This window comes from Phyllobates terribilis, unplaced genomic scaffold, assembly GCF_046119375.1.
Source record: "Phyllobates terribilis strain yellow unplaced genomic scaffold, ASM4611937v1 Scaffold_5__5_contigs__length_657084704, whole genome shotgun sequence".
Lineage (NCBI taxonomy): Eukaryota > Metazoa > Chordata > Amphibia > Anura > Dendrobatidae > Phyllobates > Phyllobates terribilis.
Window position 1 is genome coordinate 315,650,144 of NW_027362765.1, and position 24,926 is coordinate 315,675,069.

The 24,926-nt window shown below is 39.6% G+C and overlaps 1 protein-coding gene across 8 annotated transcripts in view; it reads left to right on the plus strand.

Annotated features, from left to right (window-relative positions):
• Positions 1 to 24,926, plus strand: part of LOC141273085 (uncharacterized) — a 266,215-nt gene that overhangs the window by 119,343 nt on the left and 121,946 nt on the right. For all 8 annotated transcript variants that reach the window (XM_073684457.1, XM_073684458.1, XM_073684453.1 and 5 more), the window contains 3 exons: positions 20,285 to 20,458; positions 20,536 to 20,659; positions 20,827 to 20,966. In XM_073684457.1, coding sequence (XP_073540558.1) covers positions 20,285 to 20,458; positions 20,536 to 20,659; positions 20,827 to 20,966 — 438 coding nt within the window. The remainder of the gene's footprint in view (positions 1 to 20,284; positions 20,459 to 20,535; positions 20,660 to 20,826; positions 20,967 to 24,926) is intronic.

Below are 24,926 nucleotides of genomic sequence, written 5' to 3' on the forward strand. Positions count from 1 at the left end.
AGGACAACATTCATATCAAAGTAAGAGGCATTGGCGATAGCTTACCTGAACAATCTTGGAATTATGGGCAGATCCATTGAATGCTGCAGATCTCACTTGGCATTGAGTCAGAGTTGTTGTCTCCAAAGGGAAAATAAGGAGTCCTGCTAAATGTCAAAATTAATAAGCAAGCAGTCTGGCCACCACTGTAAAAAAAAGAATTATTGCTCTTAATAACTCTATCTCCTACATTCCAGTACTAGCATGGTCACAGATACACACTCGTGTGTTGCAAGTAAAGATCTGGTTCCTCTAACCTAAAGAAGCTTTAGGCCGTATATAAGAAAGCTCCATTCATCTATACATGGTCACCATGTATAGGTCTTCTCATACAACAGAGTAGCTTTAGCTTACATAAACCATTATGGGGAAACTCGGACAGGATCCCTAATGACACTGTCTAATCAGTTCAGATGGCAGAGTCCCACCTTTTATCATTAACAGCACCTCATATAAAGGGGGGAGAGAATTGGAAGTGGACCTTTTACGCCGTATACAACTGGAACAGTGTACAACCTGCATTGAATAAGCATGGTATTTGAAAGTGAGCTTTGGATCTAAGCCCATTTCCAGTCCAAAGATGGCACCCTGGGATTTCAATCCATTGCTTACGGCTCTAACAAGCCTTCTCTTGAACTCATGGATTCAAGGTCTTCACATTAAAGACTATCATCCCAGTGGCCCTGACTTCAACATGGTAAGTTAGTGACATTCAAGCTTTGTTGGTTAATCCTCTGTTTACCCAGATCCTAGAAGATAGGCTGGTTCCGGAACTACCCTATCTTCCCAAGATGGCTTCCAATTTCCATAAAAGTCAGAAGATTGTGCACCCTTCTTTCTGTGCTAATCCGGGGAAGCCAAGGCAGAACAGTAAGAAAGCGGATGTGCCCATCAAGCAATATGTAAGGTTGCGATTCGATCTTCACCTTGCACCTTCTATAGATACTATAAGCTTGATCTCGGATCTTCTGCTGTCCCTTCCTTTAGGAGAAGGGTTCTATAGGCTATGGTCTCACCCTAACTTTAATGTTTCTCTGTAAATCTCTCAGGTGGTGCTGTCATGGGTGATCGGAAAACACTAACTTACCAGTAATGTGATTTTCCTGAGTCCATGACGGCACCCTTATATTCCCTCCAGTCACTGGTAAAGGGTGATGATTTCATTTCGTTCGTGGTGTTTGATTCACGCGGTGTGTAGAAGGAAAAATCATGGGGTATATAACTATTAACTAGTGTCCTCTCATGCTCTGTAAATAACTAAGGTGCTGGAGAGGTGCCGCCCTTTTATTCTGTAGGTTTCATGTCCTTGAAGGGCGGATCCCCTCTCTCCTGTGGTGCTGTCATGGGCTCAGAAAAATCATATTAATTTAGCGTTTTGAACCCACAGGTGCTCCACAGAATTCTATGGACGTGGAAATATAACATTTTATTGGCAAAAATGTAATTTTTGTATTTGCTGCAAATGTGTCAGTTACACAAGGGTTAATAAGTGAAACTTGACCCCACAATTTATTGCGCAATTTCTCCCGAACGGCAGTGACACCGCATAGGTTGTCAGAAATTACTGAGAGACCACACGTCAGGACTGAGAATGAATGAGTGCAGTTTGGCTATTGGAGCACAGATTTTGCTAGAACAGTTTGCTGACGACATTTACAGAGCCCCTAAGGTGTCAGAACAGACCTCAAAAAATTACCCCATTGGAGAAATTGCACCTCTCAATGAATTAATCTACGGCTGCAGTGACTATTTTGTAACATCCACGTCAGGCTTTATTCTGGTGAATTGCAAATATGCCAGTTTAGTGCCCATACATTGCACCCCTATAATATTGTAGCGCCTCCATACATTGTGCCCAGATTGTGCTTCCGGAGAAACACACCCAGTAAATTAAGTGCTCTCTCCCCACTACAATAATGCCAAACCTGTGGCCACTTACTGCAGTTTAAGCACAATGGGGCTCAGAAGGAGGGGGCGTTTGGATTTGGGAGTGCAGATTTCACTGGATTTTATTTGAGGAGGTGGGAGCCGTTGCTTTTCCAGAGTCTTTGTTCTACCAGTAACGTTGGAACTCCTATAGTTCCAGTGACAGATGACGGACCTGAGTGGGGGCTAGTTTTGGGCGGGAAAAGTTAGGGGTTTTATTGGTAACATTTTGGGGTACATAACATTTTTTGATCTCTCTTCCACTATAAGGTGGGATCACATTTTTGTGTTCAGGACTGAGCACTTACATCCCACGAAAATGTGATTCAAACGAAACTCCCAATGGAACCACTCACCATAAGGAGGCAGATGGAGACACTTTCAATTCAATTTGGCGTCTGCTCCGGTGATATCCATCCTTTTAGGCGTTCACAGAACTGTGGTCGACCACTCTTGTGCGCTAAAAAGACACCTAAACTGATGAGACACTGCTAGGAAGAGAGACCAGATGGAGTCCAGATAGACTTCATCTGGCTCATAAGTGAGTGGTTCCGTCGTGGGTTTTGTCTAAATTGCGGTTTTGGGGATTTACACAGAAACCCTGACAAATGCCCTCAGCGGAGAGCGCAGGATAAATGTGAGCCAAGCCTTATTCCGATTTTTGGGAGGTGGAATGAACAGCAGTACAAGAATAGTTCTTTTTATTTTTGCGCGGTTCACCGTGGGGTATAAGTGAAAAGGCGGCTTTATTCTTTAGGTCGGTGCAACCAGCAATTCGTGAATTGCTTTTAATCTATTTTTTTTTTCGCCGTTCACCGTGCGGTAAACGTGATAAGACAGCTTTATTCTTCGGGTAGGTACGATTACAACGATACCTGATTTATCGTTTTTTGTTTGTTTATTTTTTAATGCTTTGCTACTTTTACAGACTAAAAATCATTTCATGGGTTAAATTGCTGTATTGTAGGCCGGTGGCTAGAATACGGGTAAATGGACACCTCTCCCCAGCTTTTGGACTGGGCAGGGGTTCGCGGCAGGGGTGCCCGTTGTCCCCCTTGCTCTTTGCAATGGCTATTGAACTACTGGCATCGGTTATCAGGGAACATCCAGGTATTCGTAGAGGAAATAGTGAAGATAAGGTCGCTTTATATGCTGACGACACTATTATTTCTGGCTAAAACTTCTGAGTCCCTTCCTATAGCAATGGAAACTATAGAAACATTTGGAAAATACTCTGGTCTGAAGATAAACTGGAACAAATCAGTTATACTTCCATTGGATAATACAGATGAGAATGCTTCCCACTACATTAACTCGGGTTTACAAGTGGTATCGGAGTTTAAATATTTAGGCATCAATATATCGGCAAAAATAAATGATTATGAGAAGTTGAATCTTGATCTAGTCTTAATTAAAATTAGAGGTAAACTAGGCGCCTGGTCTAAGTTACCGTTGTCGGTTGTGGGCCGTACTAACCTGGTCAAAATGATCTAGATACCACAATTGCTGTATGTTCTACACAACTAGCCAATATGGATAAATCAGAGGGTTTTTTTTAAAGTCAGTCAGGAGTTTAGAAAATTAATATGGGGGCATGGCCTGAAGGAGCAGTGTGACGGTCGCATCCTTCTTAACCCTAGAACGCATGACCATAAAAATCTACACTTTCACATACCTGGGGCCTTTTAGGCCCGTGTGCAAATAATAAATAAATGAACAACTGGAAATGACAAACAACTATATACCTGACTAATACCTAGAGTTTCAAAATTGTAACTAAAGTAATCTTGCAGAAAATAGAAAACAATTAACAGGGCGGCCCTGCGAGGCCCAAGGTATGCGTTCTAGAGTTAAGCTTGCCTGCTTGAGTCTGTAATGAAGATTTAAAGCAGAAAAAAGAATACCTGGAAGCAAACCTTCTTTTTGGAAGCCTTCAAGAATTTCTCTGGATTACTTTGGATCATTTTTAGCCATTTGGATTAAAATAATGCCGAATAATTGGAAAACAAAAGAGCTGTGCTGATAGCCAGGATGATGCGGTGCCACCCACCCAAGACCCAATGGGTCCTCCGTCAGCTGTCTGTAAGAAGGAGCCATTACCTCAGAAGGAAAATCCTGTCACTGCAGGAGGAGCTGAAAATGACGCAAATGGAAGTAAAATTCCTTTACCTCAGCGCAGCTCCACTCGCACTGGGAGTGACACAGAGCAACGTGCTAGGCTTCGCACGGGCGGCTATGCTGTCTCACAAGGAGTCGTCCCCTCAGTGTTTGAAGGAGTCTCCTTTTCTGGGAAATTCCCTCAAGCAGAAAGGATTCAGTGAGTCACAAGCTTCATCCCTCACACTGACACAGACAGCGGCAGATCCCAGAGCACGTAGTCACACAGAGGCAGTTACCAGGCCCAAAATAAAGGAGCCTTCATATAAAAAGAACAGCCACCTAAAGATATGGATGCCAATAAATCCTTAATTTTACATGAAGAACCCATTATGAGAAACAAAAGGAAGAGTCTGGTTAGTGACAACAGCAATGTTAAAGAGGTGCAGCATCTTTTTAGCCTGAGTCAGATGAAGACTCACAGGACTATTCACCTAAATTAACCCCTCACAAACAACGCCCCAGACTGGACGTTAGTAGTCCTCCCTTACGGACACCAAATCTAATGGATAAAGACATATCTCATGCTAATTCAGCTTGGCTTAAAGGAAATGTGACAGCATCTGAGAAATATTTATCTGAAGTATTCACCTCTTCAATCCAACAATTGGACTTTAGTATTAATAAAAGATTTGATAACCTGCAAATTTCATTTGAAGAAATGAACCAAAAAATAATTGCTACTGATAAGAAATTGGAAGCTGTTTCCTTAAAACAAAACTGTCTGGAAAAAGACTACAACTCTTAAAGACCAAGTAAAATTTCTAAGAGCTAAACTTGCTAATCAAGAGGATCGCAATAGGCACAATAACTTAAAATTTATAGGAATACCAGAGAGTGTCTTCCCTTCGGATCTTATCCCGTACATTAAGGATCTACTCCAAAAACCCTCCCAATGTCTAACTATTTGGACTTGACACTTGACGGAGTCCACAGGCTCCAGAAACCCAAGTTCCTACCAAAACAAAAATTCCTAGAGAAGTCATCATAAGACATCACTCTTTCCATACTAAAGATCATTTGCTTAATGGGAGTTCTGTGGAAACTGTTTGGATAAGAATACAAGGAGAGAACAACTCTTTATGTATCAAATGACCAAGTTCTCCAAAAAATATGACGTAGTGGTCATGGGAGATTTCAACTATCCAGACATTTGTTGGGAATCTCTCTCAAGTAAAACTAACAGGTCAAGTAAATTCTTATCCTCTCTTGCTGACAACTTTATCTTCCAAAAGGTAGGGGAGAAAACAAGGGGATCTGCTACTTTGGATCTAATCCTTATAAACAGGGATGAAATGGTTGAGGAGGTAAAAGTGGCTGAGACCCTAGGAGGCAGCGATCATGCTATTATATTATTTTGGATAACTAGAGGAGGAAGACATGTGAAGACTCAAACTTCAAGGTTAGATTTCAGAAAGGCTGATTTTAAGCGACTCAGAAAGAGAATCGGAGGGATCCAATGGCTGGATGTCCTTAAGGACAAAAATGTCCAGGAAGGATGGGAAATTTTTAAAAATGAGATTCTCAAAGCACAATCGTTAACAATCCCGAAAAGTAGGAAGAATGGGAAGCATTTAAGGAAACCAAGATGGATGAACACAGAACTTAAACACATGCTAAAAAGAAAGAAAGAAATGTTTATCAAATGGAAAGAGGGGGGCATATCTAAAGAAGATTATAATGCAGTCTGCAGATCCTGCAGGGCACGTATCAGGTTAGCTAAAGCTGACAATGAATTAAGGCTTGCAGGAGATGTCAAAAGCAATAAAAAAGGATTTTGGGGGTATGTCAAAAGTAAAAAAAAAGTCAAAGATGCTATAGGATTTTTACAGGATGAAAATGGTGAAATGGTAAGAAAGGATGTTGAGAAGGCCGAATTTTTTAATTCCTATTTTGCATCTTTTCTCTCAGAAAGAAAATGTAACATCAACTGATCTTCACTGTCCTATTAAAGGAATAGAAGAATCCAAGTTATCTGTAAACAGGGAGATTGTGAGGGAATATTTAGCTAACATAAATGAGTTCAAGTCTCCAGGTCCAGATGAATTACACCCCAGAGTACTGAAGGAGATCGTAGAAGAAATTTTAGAACCACTCTCCATAATCTTTGAAAATTCTTGGAGAACAGGAGAAGTCCCAGAAGACTGGAGAAGAGCAAATGTTGTTCCCATCTTCAAAAAGGGGAAGAAGGTGGACCCAGGGAACTATAGGCCGGTGAGTCTGACTTCTATACCAGGAAAGATCTTTGAACAAATTATTAAACAACATGTATGTAAGTACCTGGATAAGAATGAAGTGATTAACCAAAGTCAGCATGGGTTTGTAACTAACAAGTCATGTCAGACTAACTTAATCTCCTTCTATGACAGAATCACTGACTGGGTGGATCAGGGAAATGCTGTAGATATAGTATATCTTGACTTTAGCAAAGCATTTGACAAAGTATCTCACACCATCCTTATTGAAAAAATGACCAAGTATGGAATGGACAAGGCAACTGTTAGGTGGATTCATAACTGGCTTAGTGATCGGACTCAAAGAGTGGTCGTAAATGGCTTCACATCCAGTTGGATGATTGTCTCAAGTGGGGTACCACAGGGCTCTGTCCTGGGACCTGTATTGTTCAACATATTTATCAATGATTTAGATGAAGGAATTGAGGGTAAACTGATTAAATTTGCTGATGACACAAAGCTAGGAGGGATAGCTAACACTAGAGAAGAGAGAGAGAGGATTCAAAAAGACCTAAATAAACTGGAGCAGTGGGCAGTAACTAACAGAATGGTTTTTAACAGGGAAAAATGCAAAGTACTACATCTGGGCAATAAAAATGAAAAAAGCATATACAAAATGGGAGGAATAGAGCTAAGCAACAGTACATGTGAAAAAGACTTAGGTATACTAATAGATCATAGACTGAACATGAGTCAACAGTGTGATGCAGCAGCAAAAAAGGCAAATACAATTCTGGGATGTATTAACAGAAGCATACAGTCTAGATCACGTGAAGTCATTATCGGACTTTACTCCTCTTTGGTCAGACCTCATCTGGAATACTGCGTCCAGTTTTGGGCACCACATTTTAAAAAAGACCTCGACAAACTGGAGCAAGTTCAGAGAAGAGCGGCCAGAATGGTGACCGGTCTGCAAACCATGTCCTATGAGGAACGGTTACAGGATTTGGGAATGTTTAGCTTGCAAAAAAGAAGACTGAGAGGAGACTTAATAGCTGTCTACAAATACCTCAAGGGCTGTCACATTGAAGAAGGATCATCTTTATTCTCATTTGCACAAGGAAAGACTAGAAGCAATGGGATGAAACTGAATGGGAGGAGACACAGATTAGATATTAGAAAAACTTTTTGACAGTTAGGGTGATCAATGAGTGGAACAGGCTGCCACGAGAGGTGGTGAGTTCCCCTTCAATGGACGTCTTCAAACAGAGGCTGGACAGACATCTGTCTGAGATGATTTAGTGAATCCTGCTTTGAGCAGGGGGTTGGACCAGATGACCCAGGAGGTCCCCTCCAACTCTACTATTCTATGATTCTATGATCTCAGGAAATTCAAAAATCTGCCTTCGCCATATGAAGCCATTAAAGTGTTTGCAGACTTTTCAAGGGAGACATTAAGGGCTAGGAAATCCTCTGTGGAATTCACTACAATTCTAAGACATAAGAATATCCCATAAAATGTCATTCAAGATACAGCAGAAGGCCAGAGATTTCTAAAGGAGCATAAAATTTCAGGGACAGAAAAGAAACCTACATCGGACAAGCATGAAGACTAAATGTAACCCTGGATCACTGAATTTAATGGGCTTCTAAGAAGATTGTTATGATATCTTTTGTTTATTATTGATGCCTTCTGACTTACTTTTTTCTTATAGGTTATTTTACAGGACTCAAATGTAGAGTTGGCTGAACTTTTTCCCTCTCCTCTAAGATGAGGTCCATGAGAATTTTGTCTCATTGATTCCAGACTTTGTTACCGGATCATCTGAGAAGAATCTGTGTCTGGTTGTTTTTTGGTTGTGGATTTTGAGATGTTGCTTTACAGTGTTTTTATCCTTGTATTTGTTATATGATATTACTTGCACCATTGATTTTTCTCGCTCGAAGAGAGTTAATATTCATGAGTAAGAATATCTGGCTTTCCTCTGCAGTCTCGTTCAGTATATAAATGGTGGTAAAAATCTTATCTCTAAATGTAAAGGGACTTAATAGTCCCATTAAGAGGCACTCTGCTTGGAAAGAAGCTAAAATCTCAAATTGTGATGTCATTGCTTTTCCAAGAAACAAAACTATCACCTATTAATCCACCAAAATTTCCCCATAAGAATTTCCCCTATATTTTTGGATCCTCCTTAGACAAAAAAAGGCAGGAGTGATTACCACTATCAGAGATACTGTCTCTCTTCAATTATTAGAGGAAATTACAGATATTAACGGCCGATTCCACATTCTTAACTGTGTAATCAATATGATCACTTATACTTAACTTAATAGTTAATTTCTACTTTCCTAATCGTGGGCAAATCACATTTCTAAACAAATTAATGAAAAAAGTCCAAAAACATCAGAAAGGGGATTTAATTATTTTGGGGGATTTAAATATTATTCCTGACCAAGCAATGGATACGACAGCCACACCCAGAGGTAAAATGTTCACCTTAAAAAACTGGATCATCAAACAGCAACTATTTGATGTCTTTAGATGTCTAAATTCTTCATATAAGGAATTTACATATTATTCCGACAGTCATCAAACTTTTTCAAGAATCGATTTGGTTTTAACCAATATCACTTCTCTTCAGAGATTTAAGGACATCAACATAGGGAACATTTCATGGTCTGATCACACACCAATAAATTTTTCGATTAAATCAGTTGTTAATGGGAACAACTCTAGGAGGTGGAGATGTAACTCTTTTTCTTCTTCGATGCCCAGCATTCAAGGAGAAAATAAAAAAAGCAATGTTTTTTTATTTCCAGGAGAATTCTACTCAAAATATTTACCCTTTTTCTATTTGGAATACCCACAAGGTGGTTATTAGAGGTGTTCTTATTCAGTTAAATGCTCAATTCAAAAAACAAACTAGGGAAAATATTCAAAATATCTCACAAGAAATAACAGAAGAGGAGAAAAAACAACAAATAAATCCCTCTGATGAAACACATTCTAAAATTTTAAGTCTAAGAGCAGAATTGAAAACTTTGCTGTTGGAGGATTATGACAAAGTAATTAATGCGATCAAACTAAACCACTACTTCTCATATAATAAAATGACTAGGCTCATGGGCAATAAAGTTAAACAACGCTTGAAATCTAGAGTTTTATCTATCAAAAATGCTTTTAGTTCCTATCTTCATCCTCATTTGCATTATTCTACTCCTCCCTATACAATCTAAAGGATGACTCTTCTACTCCACAACCCAACTGTAATAAAATTAACCAATTCCTCACTAATATTAGTCTTCTCCAACTCAATTTAGAACAAATTAATCTGCTAAACTCTCCTTTAGTTCAACAATCCAAAAATTAAAGGAAAATAAGTCACCTGGCCCAGATGGCTTACCTAATGAATATTATAAGATATTTAGTCAACATCTCTCTTTTTCATTAACTTCTATGTTCAACCATGCAGTCAACAAGACTTCTTTTCCCAAAGAATCTCTCTAAACAACTATAGTAGTGATTCCCAAACAAGGCAGCGATCCCTCAGAAGTATCGATTTATAGGCCTGTCTCATTGCTAAATTCAGATTTAAAGATCTATGCTAAAGCGATTGCCCAGAGACTGCTCAAAGTTCTGCCGGGACTTATACATTCGGACCAGGTTGGCTTTGTTAAGGGAAGGCAGGCTTCGGATGAAATGAGAAGAATTGTGAATTTGTTATCATCCATAGAGGAGAGGAGATGCCCCTCAATTCTATTATCACTGGACGCCAAAAAGGCATTTGACCGTATAAACTGGAACTACACGTTTGCCACCATTGAAAAATTTAGATTTAAAGGGCAAATTCTAAGAGCTATCTCTGCTTTCTACTCCTTCCCTTCAGCAAAAGTCTCTGTTAATAATCATTTCTCTAATTACTTCTCCATATCCTATGGTACTCGCCAGGGGTGCCCATTATCCCCATTACTCTTCACCTTAATAATGGAGCCTTTTGCTGAATCTATTAGGTGTAATCATTTAATAAGGGGTATTGTTGAAAATTCAAGACAGCATAAAATAGGGCTCTTTGCAGATGATGCACTAATTACTATTTCAGATCCTATAAATTCATTACGAGCAGTTTTCTTAGTGATTGAGTCCTTTTCCTTGGTTTCTCATTATAAAGTAAATATAAAGAAATCAAACATACTGTTGTTTTTTTCATAGATTCCAGCCTAAGGAAATCCCTAAAAAATGGATTTCCTTACTCATGGGAGAAAGTTAGTATTCCTTATTTGGGGATAAAAATTACTAATCCAAGCTTCAAAATCTTAGATGAAAATCTACACCATATTCAGAAATCCATACAAGATAACCTTGATAAATCCGATACGTCTTGGTTAGGCAGGATTGTTCTTTTAAAGATGATGATCCTTTCTAAACTACAATATATATTTTGTACTATCCCTATCCAAATCCCTGACCATTGGATTAATAAACTGCATAAACAATTATCCAATTTTATATGGCAATCTAAACCCACTAGGATCTCAAAGCTTTCACTGTTTAAACATAAGAAAGATGGTGGAATCGGCCTACACAATACCTATGCCTACCATGCTTCTAATATCATTCTTCAAAGTAGATACTGGTTCCTTGAGTCCGACAAATCTGCCTGGACGGAACTTGAAAAAACTTCTAATAATAATTCCTCTCTATCATCATTGATAATATCCCATTTATTGGATCCATCTCTTCCTTTACCTTATCACTCTTTGATTAAATCTACTATCTCACTTTGGAAAAAGCTATATAGTATCTCAAAAACTAATAAACTCATTAATCTCAACAAACTTCCTATCTCAATTTTTCATACAGCTCTACCAAATTTTCCATGTAAAAAATGGGAAAAATGTTGAATTCTAGACTGTTCACTTATAACGGGGCCTAAATTAGACTCCATTATAAACGTTCAGTCATTAAAAACACTATACAATCTTCCTGATGAAGAATTCTATAATTTTCTAGACTTAAGGAAGTATATTAGAAATAAATTCTCTTTATCTTGACCCTTTCAAGAGAACTTGTTACTCTTTTAGAGAATCCTATGAATAACTCAATTTTTAATTCTGATGTCTCATTTGAAAAACTGAATTATATGTGGAGATGGGAAAAAGATCTAAATCCTTTCCTCCTAGATAAATGGAAAAAAGCGGTGGAACTAGCGCACAAATCTTCTGTTAGCGCAAACCTACATGAAAATTATTTTAAAATTTTATCTAGGTGGTTCTACACTCCATCTAGACTTTAAAAATGTATTTCCTGATCAATCTGATTTGTGCTGGAGGAATTGTGGTCAAAGAGGCAATCTTCTTCACATACTGTGGGAATGTACAAAACTTTCGATACTTAGGAGAGATGTCTCTTTACTATTGAATAAAATCAATGAATCTCCTGTAAAAATCCCTCCCCAATTGGTTCTCCTTTTTCTGGAAGCAGATGACCTCCCTCAAAAAATTTGACAAGTTTCTTTACATAATTTTTCTGTTATAAAAACTTGTATTGCGTCAAAATGGAAATTGATGGATATTCCCTCTATTTCCAACATAATTGATATTATGTTCTCCCACAACGGCTTTGAAATATCCTTAGCTTTAAGGAATAATTCTCTACCTAAATATAATTCCAAATGGTCCTCTTGGAACGCAATTTTTCCTCCAAGCAAGAGAAGCCTCTTTATCTGATGTTTTATTACTTTGCCAGAATTCTTTTAACCGGTTCCCGACCGCCCACTGTAGATAAACGTCGGCGCTTGCCGGGCTCTGTGCAGTGCCGACGTTTAAAAACGGTGGGTGGTCTCGCAGTGCTCAGGACCCCCAGGGTCCTGCAAGCACTGCGATTCCGGTGCAGAGCGTTGGCTCTGACAGGGTACATCATCGGGACCTGATTAGATCAGGTCCCAGTGATGTTAACCCTTTGCTGTCTTCTATATGCTGTGATCTATAGTGATCACGGCATATAGGAGACAGCAGGAAGAGAGGGGGTCGTCTTACTTACCTCCGAAGACCTCCGTTTCGTTTGAGGACCTGGGGTTGCTATGGCAGCTGGAGGTCACATGACCGCCTCCAGCTCTGCCATATATGGTGTCCTTCCTGTCTGACTTCAGCCTGTATGTAGCTGAAGTCAGACAGGAGACTCTGACTGAAACAGTCAGTGAAGATCTCATATAATGTAATATATGTGTATTACATTACATGAGATCAGTGATCAGAAAAATAAAAATTAATGTCCCATACAGGGACTAAGTAAAAATGTAAAAAAAAGTAAAAAAAAAAGTTTTTAAACTATTAAAAAAAAAAAATCACAAAATAAATAAAAATAAATAAATAAAATATTAAACCAATAAATCCGTAAATTATTACAAAACCAAAAAAGTACACATATTTGGTATCGCCGCGTCCGAAACAACCCGAGCTATAAAACTGTCACACTAATTAACTCCTTCTGTGCACACCATAATAAAAATAAATAAAAAACGAAGCAAAAAAATATGCTTTCATCATATCGCCAAACAAAAAGTGGAAAAAAATGCGATCAAAAAGGAGAATAGAAATAAAAATGGTACCACTGAAAACGTCATCTTGTTCCGCAAAAAAAAGCCGCCATACAGCTCCATCAGCCAAAAAATAAAAAAGTTATAGCGCTCAGAATAAAGCAATGCAAAAAAAATATTTTTTTTTCTATAAAATTGTTTTATTGTGTAAAAGCGCCAAAACATGAAAAAAATACAGTAAGTGTAGTATCGCTGTAAACGTACTGACCCGAAGAATAACGCTGCCTGATCACTTTTACCACACGCAGAACGGCATAAAAAAAAACTCAAAAAACAATTCCTGAAGTGTTTGTTTTTGTTAACTTTACCTCCCAAAAAACGGAATAGAAAGCGTTCAAAAAATGTCACGTGCCCAAAAATGGTTCCAATAAAAATTTCAACTCGTCCCGCAAAAAACAAGCCATCACATGACTATCGGCCGAAATATGGAAAAATTATAGCTCTCAAAATATGGTGATGCAAAAACTAGATTTTGCAAAAAAAGCGTATTTTAGTGTGTGACAGCTGTCAGTCATAAAAACCCGATATAAATCTGGTATCTCTGTAATCGCACCGACCCGAAGAATAAAGTAATCTAATCAGTTATATCACACTAGGAACGGCATAAAAAATAAATAAAACAAATATTATTCACCTGCTACTGATTTGTTTATTATGTCTCCCAAAGATCCCAGTAAGGCTCTGCCCACATTTATCCTGTGCTCTGCGCTGAGCACTTACACCAGAGTTTCCGTGTAAATCTCTGAAATACGTGATTCAGCCAGAACCCATGATGGAAGATTCCCTGTAATGAGGCAGATATAGGCCACTGTGGATGCCGTCTAGCCTGGGATCCCACGGTGTCATTTGTTTTAGGCGTGCATAAAAGTGCGGTTGGCCACAGTTTTGTGCACTTCTGAAAAAAAGGACACCACTAAACAGAGGCCAGACGGAGTCCAGAGTAACTCTGCTGCCTCATTACAGTGAATGGATCCTGCAGGGGTTTCATCTGAATTACATCACTTGGAAAATTAGATGGAAACCCCGATGTAAGTGCTCAGCCTAGAGCGCCGGATAAATGTTACGTAAAATGTTCCCAATAAAAGCTTCAACTCAGTCCTCAAAAAAAGCTAGTCCCCACTCAGGTCCATCATCTGTTAAAAATATAAGGGACTTCCAAGTTACTGGTAGCAGAAAGGCTCTGGAAAAGCAAAATGGTCCTTGCCCCCCAAAAGAAATTCAGAAAATTTTGTGCTCCCAAATCCAAATGCCTATTCTACAATAATTTGTTCTCCAATTGTCAAATAGCGCTCCTTCCCCCTCAAATCTCACCGTATGGCTAAGTGGTACGATACAGCCACATATGGGGTATTGACACTTTTAGAAGAAATTGTGTGACACATTTCGGCACCATTTTTACCCATTGCCCTGTGTGAAAATGTAAAATCTGAGGGTAAAACATTTTTTTGTGGTAAAAATATAATTATGCTTTTTCACTGCCCAATGGTATAAATTTAAAAATTAAAAAATGCTCACTACTTCCCTAGATGAATTCCTTGAGAGGTGTAGTTTACAAAATGGGGTCACTTGTGAGGGTTTCTGCTGTTTTGGCATGTCAGCGACTCTTCAAATGTGACATGGTGTCTGCTGCCTATCCCAGCCAACATAGCACTTCTTTCTCTTCCGAACCCTGCCGTACACCAAAGCAGTGGTTTTCCCCCACATATGGGGTATCGGCGTACTCAGGAGAAATTGTACAACAAATTTCATGGTGCAATTTATCCTGTTACCCTTATGATAATGCAAAATTAGGGAATGAAAAACATTTTTTATGGGAAAAATGTGAAAATTTTATTTTTACGGCTCAATATTATAAACTTCTGTGAAGCAGCTGGGGGTGCAAGGTGCTCACCACACATCTAGATAAGTTCCCTAAGGGGTATAGTTTCCAAAATGGTGGCACTTGTGGGGGGTTTCCACTGTTTAGGCACATTAGGGGCTCCCCAAATGTGACACGGCGTCCGCTAATTATTCAAACAAATTTTACATTCAAAAAGTCAAATGGCGCTCCTTCCCTTTCAAACCCTGCCATGTGCCCAAACAGTAATTTGCCTCCACATATGGGGTATCGGCGTGTTCAGGAGAAATTGCACAACAAATTTCATGGTGCAATTTTTCCTGTTACCCTTATGATAATACAAAATTAGGGAATGAAAAACATTTTTTGAGGGAAAAATGTGAAAATTTTATTTTTACGGCTCAATATTATAAACTTCTGTGAAGCAGCTGGGGGTGCAAGGTGCTCACCACACATCTAGATAAGTTCCCTAAGGGGTCTAGTTTCCAAAATGGTGGCACTTGTGGGGGGTTTCCGCTGTTTAGGCACATTAGGGGCTCCCCAAATGTGACATGGCGTCCGCTAATTATTCAAACAAATTTTACATTCAAAAAGTCAAATGGCGCTCCTTCCCTTTCAAACCCTGCCATGTGCCCAAACAGTAATTTGCCTCCACATATGGGGTATCGGCGTGTTCAGGAGAAATTGCACAACAAATTTCATGGTGCAATTTATCCTGTTACCCTTATGATAATACAAAATTAGGGAATGAAAAACATTTTTTGAGGGAAAAATGTGAAAATTTTATTTTTACGGCTCAATATTATAAACTTCTGTGAAGCAGCTGGGGGTGCAAGGTGCTCATCACACATCTAGATAAGTTCCCTAAGGGGTCTAGTTTCCAAAATGGTGTCACTTGTGGGGGGTTTCCACTGTTTAGGCACATCAGGAGCTCTCCAAACGCAACATGGCGTCTGCTAATTATTCAGACAAATTTTACATTCAAAAAGTATAATGGCGCTCCTTCCCTTCCGAACCCTGCCGTGCGCCCAAACAGTGGTTTTCCCTCACATATGGGGTATCAGCACGCTCAAGAGAAATTGCACAAAAAAATTTGGGGTCCATTTTTTCATGTTACCCCTGTGAAAATAAAAAAATTGGGTCTAAAGTAACATTTTTGTGAAAAAAGTTAAATGTTAATTTTTTTCTTCCACATTCCAAAAATTCCTGTGAATCACCTGAAGGGTTAATAAAGTTCTTGAATGTGCTTTTGAGCACCTTGAGGGGTGCAGTTTTTAGAATGGTGTCACTTTTGGGTATTTTCTGTCATAAAGACCCCTCAAAGTCACTTCAAATGTGATGTGGTCCCTAAAAAAATGGTTTTGTAAATTTTGTTGGAAAAATGAGAAATCGCTGGTCAACTTTTAACCCTTATAGCTCCCTAACAAAAAAAAATGTTGGTTCCAAAATTGTGCTGATGTAAAGTAGACATGTGGGAAATGTTATTTATTAACTATTTTGTGTGACATATCTCTCTGATTTAAGGGCATGAAAATTCAAAGTTTGAAAATTGCAAAATTTTCTAAATTTTCGCCAAATTTCCGATTTTTTCACAAATAAACGCAAGTGATATCGAAGAAATTTTACCACTATCATGAAGTACAATATGTCACGAAAAAACAATCTCAGAATCAGGGGAATACGTTGAAGCGTTCCAGGGTAATTACTTCATAAACTGGCAGTGGTCAGAATTGAAAAAATTGGCCCGGTCACGAAGGCAAAAACAGGCTCTGGCGCGAAGTGGTTAATCTATACTTCATTCTATGTTGTTTTTGCACTTGGTATGTTAAGTTGTGGTGGTATTATGTTAAGATGATCTTCATTTCCTTTTTTCCCTCTCTCTTCTTCTGTAATCTTCCTCCCTACCCCATTTTCTCTTTTCCTTTATTTGGTTGCCTTTCCTTTCCCTTCATCCCTTTCCTGACCCCTTGCTCCCTATACTGTAAAAATCTCCTAATAAAAAGAATTTTAAAGATAATTAATATTGGGCAAACAGACTCCGAGAATTAAACTGGAAACATTGCAAATAAATAAAACAATGCGGTACCTAACCCATGGGTATATTATGTGGCATCTCAGCTTCAACATATCCGGGGAAGGGACGACCCTAGGGGAGGGGGATCTCAGCGTATGTTGCTACAGCATTATTTCCAATCAGATAAACTCTATGAGGTATTGGAGGCGATAAATTTGGGACACTTGGAGGCAAAATACCGACTATGCTGTTATGTCAAACTTTAAGCGACGGTGAAAAAAACTACAAGGTATAGAATGTGTTTCGCAATTTACTTCATTATGGAAACTCCATGGCTTCCAAATCTATACCAACTGGTGGGATTTGGCTCCTGGAGCTCCAAGGGTTTAAACAGACTTAATCAAGTGCTGATAGGTGATGTGATTAAGGAATTCTCACAGCTGCAAAGCGAATATGGGTTACCTCACTCTGAATTCTACAAATACTTACAATTTAGGCACGCATATCGGGCGGAAGGCATTGTTCTGGAAGTGGGGGGTACCCCGAAACTCAATAATACAGAGAATAGCTAATCTACACAGTTATCGTGGACTGATCTCATTACTTTACAACATTCTCTTAGACATTATTTTGACAAACCAGTCAATGTGATCAAAAGAGAAATGGGAGAGTGTAATGGGACCTATAGAGGAAAATCACTGGTCAGATATACTGGAAAGGCTGCATGCCTACTATGCGTTTTTCAAGCATTTTTGCCACGGAATTTCCGCAGCAAAAACGCTTAAAAAACGCTTGGTAATACGTGTCCCATGGCCCCCAATGATAATCCTCATGTGCTGTGCACATGCTGTGGAAATTTCCGCTGCGGATTATCATTGTGGAAAAATACGCAGCATCTGCATAAATTTTGCGGACACGCAGCGTAATTGCCGCCATTGACTTGCATTGAATCGCTTAATATCCGCATGACTACATGTGCACACGCTGATATGAAGCAATTCAATGTGCGGATGGTACCCGGGTCTGGAGAAGAGGAGACTCTCCTCCAGAGCCAGGTACCATAGTACAATAGTAAAATAAACATTATACTTACCTTCCGATGTCCCCCTGTCTCCTGTACGATGCGTCCGGTCTCTTGTACGGCTCGCGGTGGTCTAAAAGGACCTGCGGTAACGTCATTTAGTCATGTGACAGGTCACTCGACCGCTGACGTCGGCAGTCGCGTGACCTGTCACATGACTAAATGACATCACCGCAGGTCCTTTTAGAATATCAGATGCATCTTACAGGAGACCGGGGGCCATTGGAAGGTAAGTATAATGTTTATTTTTTATTTTAAATTCTTTTTTTTAACAGGTCCTTATTTTTTTCCATTTTTTTTTTTTTTTTTAAACTATAACTTGGTCACACTATATATCTCCATGCCGGTTGCATGGATTTACTGTATATCGTGTGACCAAGTTGTCCAGCACTTTTCCAAGTGATGTAAAATTGCTTGGAAAAGCGCTTGATAACCCGCATGCAGAAATGCATGAAAAAACGCTTGACAAACGCTTCTACCAGGCGGGAAGAATGCATGTAAAAGCCGCATGTATAATCAACATGCCAGGGAGAAGCGGAAAAAATCTGCAGCATTTCTGCATCGTGGGCACTCAAATTAAACTTCTCTGAAAATTAATAAAAATGTTATTAGTACTTCCACAAGTTATATGTAATTGGATTGAGTATTGTTACCATGTTCAAATACTTGTTCATCTAATTATGCTGGTTTTGCAGGGCCAGGATGTATAAATAACTCATGTTTAATGCTTCTTAAGTTTGGGGGGTGGAGAACTGTGTTTCTCCAATGTTTGTCTGGTACCGTGTTTCCCCGAAAGTAAGGCCCTGTCTTACATTAATTTTACCCCCAAAAGTCCCACCCTGCCTTACTTTCGGGGGGTGCCCTACATTGGCGGACCCCCCCCCCGAAACCCCCCACCCTGCCTTACTTTCGGGGGGGTCTTACTTTCGAGGAAACACGGTATCGTACCGGTACCGTACACACACTGACACATACAGCCCCATACGGCACCCATACACATACCGTACACATACCGTACACACACACACACACACACACACAGAGAGAGTTTCGGAACTTACCGTTACTTTCCTTCTGTTTCGATCTTCTCTGCGGTGCCGGGCTGACGATTCGGATGCCGGGGAAGCTGGACCAATCGGAGCGAGCCTGTAGGCGGTGACGTCGCAGCTGATTCGGCCAATCAGCTGCGAGCCGGCTGACTGGCCAATCACAGCTCGAGCTGGTGGCCAGCAGGGACTAGGGAGCCTGTGACGAACAGGCTGATCGGCCAATCAGCCTTACATTCCCCGCCCCCCCCCACTACCCTGCCTTACAATCGGGGGGTGCCCTACATTGGCGGACCCCCCCGAAACCCCCCACCCTGCCTTACTTTCGGGGGGGCCTTACTTTCGGGGAAACACGGTAGTTGTTGTTTTTTTTATTTTTACCTTTGTGTAAATGTTTATAAAGATCAATAAAAAACATTTGATTAAAAAAAATATAATAATTTTACAGACTAAAAGCAATATTTTACAAAAATGAATTTGTTTTTGCATCACCATATTCTGAGAGCTGTAACTTTTTTTTATCTTTCGCGAATGAGCCATATTAGGTCTTGTTTTTTGCAGGGCGGTATGGTGGTTTTATTTATACCATTTTTTTACATATGACTTTTTGATCACTTTTTATTAAATTTTTTGTGTGTCCTTATGATGAAAAAGTGACATTTTTGCTTTGTGTTTTATTATCTTTGTTTATGGTATTCGCTGTACGGAATAAATAACTTGCCAGTTTTATAGATCAGGTCATTCCACTGTGGGACAGCTAGGCCCTCTAAATAACGAGTGCTCGGAGAAAGGAATTCACACTAATTGTGAGCAAAACATTTCTGTTTGTTTCCCTATGAGTAGGTCTCCTTATACCATTTACAGACAATGTAGTTCCCATTTAAAAATCTCCACCTGCTGCCACCTTCTAACGAACATGTTATGTTAACACTTATTTATCGTGCCTTTTGCAGTATACTACCCATAACACAGTTTTGCCAGAACATTGCATATGAGATAAGAAAATATTAGACCAAGTATGAAACCTTGAATATGAGACTATAAGACTGGTTAATACTAAAAAAAAATGTAGAACAGAGAGGAAAAAACATTAACCCTTTTATGTCAACCATTTTTCCCGCTGCAGAATCATTTTACTTTTGAACTAAAAGCACTGGTCACCCGACCAGGATACACAGGACACAATCCTTACTGAAGCTCCATTGATAACTGTCAATGTTTAAATGGTGACGTCCAAGTGGTAATAAATCTGGCAAAAGTTCTGACTATTTCCGTTTTATTTGCTACAGTTTGAAACGAAACATATAAATTAGTACTCTGATACCATAAACAGTTGAACAACCCTGTTCACATCCTATTTCATTTCTATTTTCTTTTTTTCTAAAATTTATATTTTCTTTGTTTCTTAAATTAGGGCTATGTTCTCTTGAAGACTTTTGGGGACTCATTAAGAAGCACTAGCTGGTTCACAGTGCCAGATGGAGTGAGAATTACTGATAAACCGGCCGCATCATTGATTCGAGAGACGGAGAATGATGAGAAGATCCTAGATCTCACAAGAAAGATCATTGAGCTTCTGACCGGGGAGGTGAGTGTTGGTAGCACATAAGTGAATGACACCTTTAGAAGTAAATAGATAATGACTTGTATCATTGTGTGTGTCAGGTTCCTATAAGATATGAAGACACCACAGTCTTTTTCACCAAGGAGGAGTGGAGATATGTAGAAGAACACAAGAACCTTTACAAGGATGTCCTAATGGAGAATATCATTCTTCCTAAGTCTATAGGTGACAACCTTATTGTGGGGTTAGCAAAAAAACTGCCTATACAATCCACTTCTTTGTATTTTCAGATGTAAATGGCTTTATGATCTAGTGTACCCTTGTCTACTTAGGAGAAGCGTTGAGACCTTTGTTCAGCAATAGATGCTGATATTTTCTTTTTTTGCTTTAAGGTGATAATAATTATAAAATATTACATAGCACATCATTGGAGAAAGTAAGTGACTCCAAGACAACGGAACATGACAAAAATATTGTGGCTGAGAAGATATTGCACCTCATTAAAGAACTCAAAGACCTACTGACTAAAGAGGTGAGGAATGTGGAAGGTTTTCACCTCCTGTTCAATAAATAGACTAAATAATAATCCTTGTTTATTTCAACCACCTTCAAATATTTAACCCCTAAAGGGCTTGTCCACTTTCACACTTCCAGGAAAGTTGGCCCCAAACTGTGTAAAATAACCAAAACAACAAACTCCGCTCATTCTCCTTGGGTCCAGCGCCGGCTCTCCACCAGTGCTTCGGTCCCGGTGTTTTGGCAGCAGCGGTGATGTCATATAAACAACATACATCACTGCTCTAGATAGCCACTGAGCTCAGAAACACATGTTTTGACACTTAAGTACTAAATAATTTTTCATCACATTTCAGGATGAGAAATATTTTGCTTGGCAGCATTTTGGGAGTACATATAACTTATTAGTGATTCTTCTGAAAACCTATCATCTTAAAAAAGCGATTTACCTGCAGATATTGGGTTAAACTGCAGGGTAATATACTGACTGAGAGCTGCTGCGACTGCCGTGAGGAAATGAACTTTATTCCCCCCAGCAGCCTCAGGCTTTCAGTCATAAGGTTAGCGTCTGTGTGGTTTCATTCACTGTTCTGTGCATATGGAGTAGCGGCTGTAACCATGCCCCAGCACTGACTGAGAGCTGACTCTGTATTGCGTTAGTGTTGAGCCAACTGTCAGTCAGTGCTGGGACATGGTTACAGCCGCTACTCCATATGCCTTCTTTTTTCAAGCTAAACTTTCCCAGATCTTTTAACTGTTCCTCGTAGGACACAGTTTGCAGTCCGCTCAACACCCTGGTAGCTCTTCTCTGAACTTGCTCCAGTTTTTCCATTTGTTTTTTAAATTGTGGTGCCCAGAACTGTACACAGTATTCCAGATGAGGTCTGACCAAGGAGTAGAGGGGGATAATTACTGCATGTGATCTAGACTCTATGCTTCTCGTAATACATCCCAGAACTGTTTGCCTTTTTTACTGCTGCATCACACTGTTGACTCAGGTGCAGTCTGTGATCTATTAGTATACCCAAGTCTTTTTCACACAGGTGCTGTTGCATATTTCTGTTACTCCCATTCTGTAGATGTAATTTACGTTTTTCTTGCCCAGATTTAGAATCTTGCATTTCTCACTTTTAAATACCATTCTAGTTGCTGCCCATTGTTCAAGCTTATCTAGATCCTTCGGAATCCTTTCTCTGTCTGCTCTACTGTTAGCTATCCCTCCTAGCTTTACATCGTCTGCAAATTTGATTAGTTTATCTTCTGTTCCCTCATCTAGATCATTTATTAAAATGTTGAACAACCTTAAGGCCGGGGCAGAGCCTTGTGGTACCCCACTTGAAGCACTCTTCCAATTGGATGTGCAACCAGTTATTACCACTCTTTGAGTACGATCACTGAGCCTGTTATGAATCCACCTAACCGTAGCCTTCTCAATCCCATACTTGGTCACTTTTTAAATAAGGATAGTATGAGATACTTTATCAGATGCTTTGCTGAAGTTGAGATATACCATATCTACCACATTTCCCTGATCCACCCAGTCAGTGATTCCATCAAAGGAGGAAATTAGAACAACCTATCAACTAGGTATAAATAATAAACGGCACTTCCCTAAATCAACAAAAACCTACAAAATACCAGAAGCAAATGGTCAGATAACATAAAATATTCACCTTTATTCAAAACAGCACATTAATAGCACATAAAAAAAGAGAACTAGCTTGAAAAAAAATTCCAAAAAACACACGGTCATATCAGATTAAACACCAGAGGGAGCCCAAGCTCCATAGTAATTGTAGTACATAGTGAAATCCTAACTTTAATAATAAAGGTCACTGTAAATAATGTCAGAAACTCTGCATATTCAAATTAACATATTGCTCCACAGATGAATAATAAAATAAGTATAAAAAATAAATTAAGTACTAAGGCATAAATATATATACAAAGTGCTTAGTGCAAAAGTAATAAATAATTAAAGGAAACTCAAGGTAAAGTTTCCAAGGCAATCATATTATGCATAGTGCACAAATTATCATAATAGTATAACATAAAGTGCATATGTTATACTATTATGATAATTGTATATATATTTATACCTTAGTACTTTATTTATTTTTTATACTTATTTTATTATTCACCCGTGGAGCAATATGTTAATTTCAATATGCAGAGTTTGACATTATTTACCGTGACCTTTATTATTAAAGTTAGGATTTCACTATGTACTGCAATTACTATGGCGCTTGGGCCCCCTCTAGTGTTAAATCTGATATGACCGTGTGTTTTTTGGAATTTTTTTCAAGATGGTCCTTTTTCCAATGTGCTGTTTTGAATAAAGGTGAATATTTTATATTATCTGGCCATTTGCTTCCAGTATTTTGTAGGTTTTTGTTTTTTTAAAGGAGGAAATTAGTTTAGTCTTGCATGACTTTTTTGCTACAAACCCATGCTGGCTTTGGTTACCGTAGAAAGTGGAGGGGTGTGTCTTATAGTCCGATATACATAAAAATACTGTGGCTGTGGGTGGTGGGGCATGTGGAGGAAGGGACAGCGGCGAAGTAGCGGGGCACAGGAGGCAGCAACCGCCTGCTGAAGCCTACACTGTGCCCGCTACTAAAGAAAATAAATATTCACTTTCCTTAATAGCCGGCACACTGTGCCAGCAGCGCGGCTTCTAGTATGTATGGCAACCTTCATCCCTGTATGTATGGCCCCCCGCATCCCTCTTCCTGGTATGTATGGCACCCTTCATCCCTGCATGTATGGCCCCCCTCATCCTGGTATGCCTGGCCCCCCCTGATCCCAGTCACGCTGCACAGAAAAAAATAAACAAGTATACTCACCTCCTCTCTCTTCCAGCGCTGTGTCCCCGCTCTGTGCCGGAATAGTCCCATGGGTGTGGTGAATATTCATGGACTTTAATAGCGGGTACACTGACCGCCGAACGCAGCAGAAGCCGTGCTGTGGCTACAGTGTGCGCACCATTAGGAAGAATGAATGGTCACTGCTCCCCGCGTGTGCGCAGTCCCGGCGTGGGGAGCAGTGACTATTCCGGCACAGAGCGGGACACAGCGCTAGAGGTGAGTATAATTGTTTATTTTTTTCTGTGCAGCTTGACAGGGATCATGGTGTGCCAAGCATACCAGGATGAGGGAGGCCATACATACCAGGAAGAGGGATGAGGGGGGCCATACATACAGGGATGAAGGGTGCCATACATACCAGGATGAGGGGGGCCATACATACAGGGATGAAGGGTGCCATACATACCAGGATGAGGGAGGCCATACATACAGGGATGAAGAGTGCCATACATACCAGGAAGAAGGCTGAAGGTGCCATACATACTAGGAAGAGGGATGAAGGTGCCATACATACCAGGATGGGTGTGAGAGGGGTGTCATACATACCAGGAAGAGGGATGAGGGGGGCCATGCATACCAGGATGGTGGATTGGGGTGCCATGCATATCAGGATGGGGATGAGGGCCACGTATAACAGGGGGCCATATATACCAGGATAGGGGATATTAACAGAATTTGGGGACATTACCCATATACCAGTGTCAGCAGAAGACCCCCTCCCCCTTAAAAGTGCATCTTGGCCACATTTTTTGCTTACATTTTTTTTCTATTTTCCTCCTCTACAACCTAGGTACGTCTTATGGTCCGGTGCGTCTTATAGTCCGAAAAATACGGTAATTACTGTATTCTGATCTGGTACACTATTGACCTGCAGATTAACCCTGTATCTGCAGGTTAATTATTTTTACCTAAGAGGTTCACTTTAACTCTTTCCTTGAGGTAGAGAAGGGAAAAAAAAGCAATTACTCTATTTTTTTGTTCGTTCTGCTGTATATGGTGCAGTAAAAATAACAAGTTAACTTTATTCCGCAGATTAGCAGGAATATTGTGATATTAAATAAGTATAGATTTTTTTTTTATCCCGAGAACCATAACTTTTATTTTTCTGT